General features: G+C 33.8%; 1 protein-coding gene across 1 annotated transcript; it reads right to left on the minus strand.

Annotated features, from left to right (window-relative positions):
• Positions 1 to 531: 531 nt before the first annotated feature.
• Positions 532 to 3,122, minus strand: LOC141387397 (uncharacterized). Its single transcript, XM_073957024.1, has 4 exons — positions 2,999 to 3,122; positions 2,763 to 2,939; positions 1,525 to 1,695; positions 532 to 1,455 (listed from the first exon to the last, which is right to left on the minus strand). The coding sequence occupies exons 1-4, from the start codon at positions 3,017 to 3,019 to the stop codon at positions 1,072 to 1,074; spliced, it is 753 nt and encodes a 250-aa protein (XP_073813125.1). The 5' UTR covers positions 3,020 to 3,122; the 3' UTR covers positions 532 to 1,071.
• Between the last annotated feature and the right edge of the window lie 5,142 nt (positions 3,123 to 8,264).

Raw genomic sequence — 8,264 nt, forward strand, 5'->3', positions numbered from 1 at the left:
ATTGAAACCCTATGGAGAAAGGTCAGCAAATACAAATAAGGTATTCAATTATCGATTGAGCCGTGCACGTCGGGTTGTTGAGAATGCCTTTGGAATATTGGCGAACAAATTTCAAGTATTCCAAAGGGAAATAGATCTGTCGATAGAAAAAGTGGAAAAAATAACCTTGGCATCGTGTGCATTGCACAATTTTATTAGAAAACGAGAAGGTTTCGAATCAATATTGTTGGATTCAGAAAATACCAACACTTTGAACATTCAAAGAGGATCCTGGCGAAATGAAGTAAGCCTAACAAATCTGCAAAGAGCCCAAGGCAACCGTTCTGGAGAGGAAGGAAGAAAGATACGGGACTTATTCTCGGCATATTTTAATACCACTGGGTCAGTTCCTTGGCAGAACGATGCAGTGCAAAAGTTTAATTTTTAATATTATTTTATAGTAAGGTGTAAAATATTTAGATTCTTTCATTTTATATTAGTATATTTCGCTACTTCGTTAGGGATTATGATACCAAATTTTAAGATACAGAATTTATAATAAAATGATTTTTATTCAAAAAAAACTTCAATTCATTTGTATACATATTTTGAGAGTAAATCTATACATTAATTCAAATTCAAAAATTGCATTCAGTTTGTGTATTAAAACATACACAGTATTAATTACTAGAACAATGCAAGGTCTCAATCATTGGGGTTTTATTAATTTGTTTTCAAAAATCAAATCATTAAGGTATGACTAAATCGAGAGCGTAAGTTGTCTAAATTATTCAGTTTATTCGAATGGACTTCATTTCATTTATGACTTGCTTTTCTTAAATATAGTTGAATTCAGAATTTTAATGCATACAATGCATTAAGGGTTTAGTTCTTATTCTGTGAAAAAAATCGTAATAATTTAAAAATTATATCCTTTTGTCACCTGTTTGTTAAACGATTACTTAACAAAATGGCATTTTAATTGTTTTCTTTTTAAGCCCGTAGGCTTCATTACTATATAAATTAAGTCTTTTTAAACTTTAAATAAAAAGTATTTCTACACTCTAGTGCTGAACAAAAATATTCTAAAGTTTAATCTGTAATAATACAGAAATCAGAAGCGTCCACTGCTTCCATTAGCAGTCGTTGTTTTCTTTTTGCATCTAAAAGCGATAGCGTAATAGCCTCTAGAAACTCGTCTCTAATACTAGAATTTGTAATTTCAGCCAACTCCGATTTTATAAAATTACAAAAGACGTCATTCTTGTCAGTAGGAGCAGCACTTTTGTTACTTGCTAAGTTTTTTAACACATCTACTGCTGCTTCTAATACCTCATCTTCTTTATTTGTTTTTCGACTTGACACTGGAGTCTGCTTATCAGATTTTGCTTTTTTTGTGGTTTGAGGAGGATATTCATCGTTGTCAGGCTGTTGGGATGACTCGCATGAATCCTCAAATTGCAAAGAATTTTGTACCTATAAATGGTAAAAGATTTATTTTTTTATATTATTTCGATGATATACTCGAATTAAGTATAACCTTACATTTAAATTGCAGTTTCCTTTCCGTATCTTTACGAAATCCTGCAAAAAGGACATTTCACTATACCAGTAGGCATTGGGAACGTACAAGTCATCTGTACCGGAGCCACTTTTCATATCTTTGCATTTGCATAGCTCCCGAGTGTACTGTCCTCGCAAATACTGCATTTTGTTCTAAAATGAAAAAAATAATAAAAATATTATTTACCAAGAAATAGGAATTAAAATAAAATTGTATAATGTAAACTTTATACCTTATCGGGATACAAGTTAAAGAAAAATATTTAAAATAACAATGTATATATAGATTGTAAAAGTAGAGTTATAAATATGAGGCAACATTTCGGACCAAATCGGACAGACATGACTAAAGGGACTACAAATTGGCGGCAAAAGATTTCGTCCAAATATACTTGGGATCTAAAACCATTATTTCAATAGAGCACATTTTTGTCGTATGAAAGGCACAAAAAGGCTACGCCCGACGTAAATTTTACTAACACCGACAGACTTTCTCACATTGTTAGCTCTACTTATATAATCTGCAATTGTTTCACATTGGAACTTATATTCAAACGATAACCAGTTCCGTCCACGACGGTAGAAAGATGGAAAGGGGCAAGTTGTATTTACCGGCTAAACCCAGATAGTATTGAAATTTGTACAAGTATTTTTCGACTCACTGATCACAATCACATTTAGCATTTATGTTACCTCGGAAGTTCAGAAAATTTCTTTGCAAATCTCGGCATACGAACAAATTTTTCATTTATGGTCTGTTCCTTTACTTTAAGTTTCTCGCACGTAAAGGAACAGAGCTTTAGTTGCATTTTTCATAATACAACATAAACTTTAAAACAATGTCAACCACTCATGTTTTGAAAATTATAGACTTCCACACTTCATAAACTCTTCTTGACGACCATTTTTCTGTTCCTTTTCCTCAGGCACGTAAAGGAACACTACTCATATTGCCTTGTTGGACTCATTATGTGGGAATCCATTTTCGGAATTTCTGAGGTACATATCTCGGGAAATTTGTGCTGCCCATACAAAAAGTATATATTTTCGTGATCTGTGAGACGAGACCTTTCTGTGGGGGTAAATTCAATGCGATAGGAACAAATTTCAACACGATCCGAGTCAACGTGTTGGCTGCGTGTAAGTTTCTCGGCTTTTTCTCCATGAACCACGGCACAGCTGGTCCACAGTTTCCACAGTACATTTTAATTCAAACTTACCTTTACATCGTTTGGCCCAATGGATTCATTAAAAACTTTCAGTTGATCTGCAACTTCACTGAGGGCTGAATATCTAGCGTGTTTATTGTGGTAGAATTGGTTTTTGGGGTTATAGAGGCATTCATGTTTCTGCCACAAAGCAATCATTTCCAAGACTGCTTCTTTCGACCAATCGATCTGAAAATAACATTATAAACATCATTTATTTACTTTACTGAATACTTAAATATACATACCTTTTCATTTTCTTTTTCCATTTTCTTTTTTAAAAGATTTTGTTTTTCAATTTTTTTTTTTGAGAATGCCAGAAAACAGCTGATAAATTTATGTTTACATACGAGAATGCCGTATCAAATAGAGCGCTCCCTAAATGAAAAATTTACATGTGAGTTGCCAAATCATTTTGATAGATGAAAATTTTCATAGTGGTCACACTATGTGTACAACATTCGCAGGTAGAAAATTTGACATCTCATACGACATTGATAGATGGTGTAAACAGCCCTTTAGCAATCGCAGTTTTAATAAAAGAAACTGAAGTGGATACTTTTGACTGTGATTCACTGTATATTATTTTTAATTTTAGTCATACAAAGCTAACGCGCCAACAATATATTTTTTCTATTTGAAAATTTTCCCTTTTTAGGCGAAGATCATTTTTAGCATTAATTTTTTTTTTTTAATTTATAAATCGAGCTTTTTATGATCTATAATGCAAATGAAAAAGGAAAGCCGACGATTCGAACCCACACACCCACCACTATGTTTGGCTCTGAACGCTAACACGCCGTGACAACTTTTTCCTGTGTTTTTCATTTCATACTCAATATGAAAAGCATCACCCTGTTCTGTTCTGTCAGTGTAATTTTACCCACACATAAACAATTTAAGCGCTCGCTCTTCTTGGTCGGCTATGGTATAGATTGCCCCTGTTCGGAAAATCTAGTGTTTCCAGGAACGATTTGTATTTCGTTATAATTGTTCTTTATGCTCTAGTGATCTACCTCCCACTTTTGCAATTCTTAATAATTTTGTATTCATAGATACGAATTTAAATATATTCTGTAAGTCCTTTCAGTGTTATTCAAGAGCGATTTTCCCTCAAGCTCAGCTGCAAAGGCCTTGTTAAAAATTTTCTCGTATCTTTCAAATGAAAATATATCCTAGTCGTAAGGGTGCAACAGCACAGATGTATTCATGTCGTCCTTCACCGCAAGCTTATGCCGAACGACCAATTTAATACAGCGTACTCCCGCAGCCAGGAAGTGTGCTACTAAATTTGAAAATAAGTGCACCAAATCAATCATAAATAGTTTTCCACGATATTCGAAGTTCTCAATAGAATAATCTGGTACCAATCCCATGTGCTCGGTAGCAGCATCGCAGACGTTGGCAACAATAATAACGCCGATGCTTTCTGCTGCATCATAAATACGGCATAGCATTCCGTTGACATCCCCTGTGGTGTACTTGACTTGTTTTCAATATAATCCGTTCCAATGAAGATCATCCACTTCCATTATATGCCAATTAAGAGGAAAGCATATACACTTGTACTCAAAGCATCGAATGACAGGATGCATTTTTTTATTTCTTCGCTTTTACCAGCAAAGAAGTCGAACAATCTTTTCCGCGTGGATTCTACAAATCCCATCCTGTTCCGCGGGTAGTACGAACTCTCAACAACATTAAGTGGTGGTGTTTTGGTACCAAAAACAAGTTGGTCCATTACATACCCATTTCTCGATGCTAAAGCTTTTGCCATTATAATCCTTTTTTGGGCAACATTGTGGCGGTGGCTCATAGTGGGAGGCTGTTTGTTGTGGCGGTGGTGGCAAATAGCGTTGTGGCCAAAAAATTGTGTTTGTTGTGGCTCATAGTGGGCTGCTTGTTTTGGTGGTGGCTCATAGTGGGAGGCTGTTTGTTGTGGCGGTGGCGGCGGCTCATAGTGGGAGGCTGTTTGTTGTGGCGGTGATGGTGCTGCTTCTTCCACCGTCATTGTGGACTTTTTAAGAATAAATGAAAATAAATATCTAATTTATTTTTTTGGCAGCATTTAAAATGTATAAAGCGTAAGAAAAAGTGTATGGTATGGTGTAATGTAATGATATATATAATATATATATAATTATATACAGTCAGGGAGAAAAGTTTACACACACCCCATAAATCTCGGGTTTTAGGACAAGTAATGACTTTGACGAAATTCCAAGTATGCAGTTTTATTTCTTCTCCCTAATAAACAATATTTGAAACAACAAAAGTATAATCCATAATACAAATAACGGTAAATTTTACAAAAACCAAAAAATGGTGGGGACAAAAGTTTACATACACCCCAAGGAAATTGTGTATTACCGTAGAATTTATGGAATTTGCGGCAAATTTTATACTTTTTATTGTTTCAGGGAACGTCTCTGGGTGTCCAAGATATATTTTAGAGAAACAAAAATAGTTTTTGGTGCTTAAATGCCGTTATTTAAGGTCAGAATTCTTGTATTCCTCATCAATGCTGACCCTTGCTTAATTCTTTGCGTTTTAAGGTATTGTACTTTATAAAAAGCATAAAATTAGTGTCAGATTGCAAATTTTGAGACTCTAGAAAGCTTTGAAGTTGTTCTTGCTCATAATATACCTTCCTGGACGTCAATAAGGCACGTTTTCCCTGAGATTTCGCTGGAAGTTAATAGATTCCGCCGAATTCTTTGCGCAAATTGCTACCGAAGGCCTTGAATTGCCTTGTAATATGGTCTGATACAATCCTTGGACATCAGTTGAACAAGAATTGTGAAATATCCTGTTACAAACCTGCTCCCAAAGCTTCCATAGCATCAAAATATAAACACTACCAAAAAAGCATGAAATTTGTACCGTGAACAATGTCGTTTTTGTATTATGATAATTACCGTCACTATAGGGGCGTAAAATTATTTTTGTTTCTCTAAAATATATCTTGGACACCCAGAGTCGTTCGCTGAAACAATAAAATGTAGAAATTTTGCGGCTAATTCCATAAATTCTACGGCAATACACAATTTCCTTGGGGTGTATGTAAACTTTTGTCCCCACCATTTTTTGGTTTTTGTAAAATTTACCGTTATTTGTATTATGGATTATACTTTTGTTGTTTCAAATATTGTTTATTAGTGAGAAGAAATAAAACTGCATACTTGGAATTTCGTAAAAGTCATCACTTGTCCTAAAACCTGAGGTTTATGGGGTGTATGTAAACATTTGTCCCTGACTGTATGTATATTATATTATAACATCTATCTTATACATTATGGCAAAGAGTTCCTACACCTAGTTCAAATTACAACAATTAAAAATTGGATTTGACATTTCATATTTTAAAATATTATATCGAAAATATCTAATGTTGGGAATATCGATGGTTTGCCAGCTCTACAAGTAAATCGTAATAAAACGAATAGTCGAAATTACCTCAATAAAACGGCATTTATACTAGAGCTTTTTGCCGGGTTGCCGAGTGAGTGAGTGACTGGTATATCATCGCCCAGACGAAACCGCTGAAGCTAGAAGGGCCACTCTTGGTGTATAGGTGTGAGATAAGGCGGGGTACGATTTGTATTTCGCGAACCAATAGAGCTAGAATTGTGATTTCTGTTGGGGAATAGAATTGAGAAATGGAGGTAGTTTTGGAAAATCGGACTTTTGTGTACGAAATGGTACTAAATTTTGTAAAATTTGGATTTGGGTGAACATATGGAGATGGAATCTTGAAATTTGTAATTAAGATTACTGTTGAAGTGTAGTATTGAGGCAGTTTTGGAAATTCATACTTATATGCTGGTATCCAAATTTACACTAAAGAGAAATGTATGAGTGAAGGATTGAGATTTGGAGGTAGTTTTCAAAATTCGTACGTTTGTGTACAACTTAATATTACTAAATTTAGTACATGTGGGATTTGATTGAATGGATAGCGCTGGAATATATTAAATAAATAGGTTATGTAAAATAGTGTTTATAGTACTCAGTGGTAATAAATGTGATATTAGGTGTAGGAATAGTGGTGGAATTCAGTAATTTAATATGAATGAATTGAATTTTAAGTACGGCTATACTCTGAATAGGGTCGGAAGGTAGGCAATTAATTTGAATAAAGGTACTGGGTTTGAAAAACTTATGTTCTAACCATAGCTTATATATTTTTTCTAATTTTTCAGATGCCGACCAAAATTTGTGTTGTAACACAGTGTGGAAACAAAGCGCCCAAAGACGGGGTTAGTTTTCACACTGCTGCACCACATATTATGGCGCATTTAAAAACCAAATATGTTATAAACAAAAGATTTGTTCATATGCTCAGAGCATTTTAGTAAGGGCCTTTATAAAACCAACAAAGGCTACAAATTGTGGAATGATGCATTGCCCGATATTTTGCCTGATATTCAGGTTAGGCATGAGATTCCAATAATTCAAAGTGTGGAAAGTGTTGTTATGGAGGATATTCTTCATGGGGAAAGTCCTCAAGAAAACAATTTTAATGTTGTTGAGAATATTCTTCATGAGGAAAGTCATGAAGAAAATAATAATAATGAGGAAATAATAATAATGTGGGAAATCATGGAAATGAACCCACTTGTCCAAGAACCCTGAAAGAGCAAATTGAATCTGTTCTTAATTCATTCCATGTTTATGAATTTAATAGAATTCAATAGAATTTAATAGAATTAAGGAAATGGCTTAGTGAATGGCTTTCCAAAAATAAGTGTAGGCTTCGACGACGAAACCAAAATTATTATTAGAAATATTCTATCCGAAATACCGGAAGAAAAAAATATTTTAATAGCATTTGATGAATGCTGTACAGTAAAGAAAAACAAAACGTGTCTTTTTCTGCTTGTACCACTTTTTGATATTGGAATAGAACAATTGATTTTGGGCTTATTCCAATCCACAGTAATAATGACTGTAACAGATTTACAAAATATGTTTCTAAAAATTTTTCATATAACGGACGACCTTGGAATAAACGTGTTCAAGTGCATGTCTGATAGTTTTATCATAAATTATAGCCTACTCTCACATACAAGAATAGATAACGATATGTATGAAATTGTTCCTGGGTATACAGTAAGACATGGCTATGATATTTATCACGCCATATATAATTTTGCACGATGCATATTAAAAAAACCCATGGCCCTTAATGGTATTAAATTAGATGGTAAATACATATATAGAACGCAATACAACTGTACACGAATTTTTAATCACTTGACTCATACTTTTTTGAGCGATTTTCTTTTGACGTATTAAGAACAATGTTTAATAATGAAGTTTTTGCCCGATTAATATGTCTACCAGATGACAATAGAGATGAGGTTAATGATATGAGAGAATGCTTAAACATTATTATGCATCTTTTAGGTTTACTTGAATATGAATTTTTATATGAACACGAGGAAAAAGTAATGATTTTTAGAAACTCTTTAGAATTTATTCAACGGGAAGAGAAATGTAATTTTCGAACAA

Source organism: Musca autumnalis, unplaced genomic scaffold (genome assembly GCF_047663935.1).
Source record: "Musca autumnalis isolate F117 unplaced genomic scaffold, ASM4766393v1 scaffold_5, whole genome shotgun sequence".
Lineage (NCBI taxonomy): Eukaryota > Metazoa > Arthropoda > Insecta > Diptera > Muscidae > Musca > Musca autumnalis.

Bases quoted from the DNA above. Each gene is read 5' to 3' on its own strand.
- LOC141387397 (XM_073957024.1), bottom strand. From the start codon at position 3,019: ATGGAAAAAGAAAATGAAAAG. The intron at 2,940-2,998 runs GTATGTATATTT...TGTTATTTTCAG, and splicing joins TGGAAAAAGAAAATGAAAAG to ATCGATTGGTCGAAAGAAGC. The intron at 1,696-2,762 runs GTAAGTTTGAAT...TTTTCATTTTAG, and splicing joins TTGGGCCAAACGATGTAAAG to AACAAAATGCAGTATTTGCG.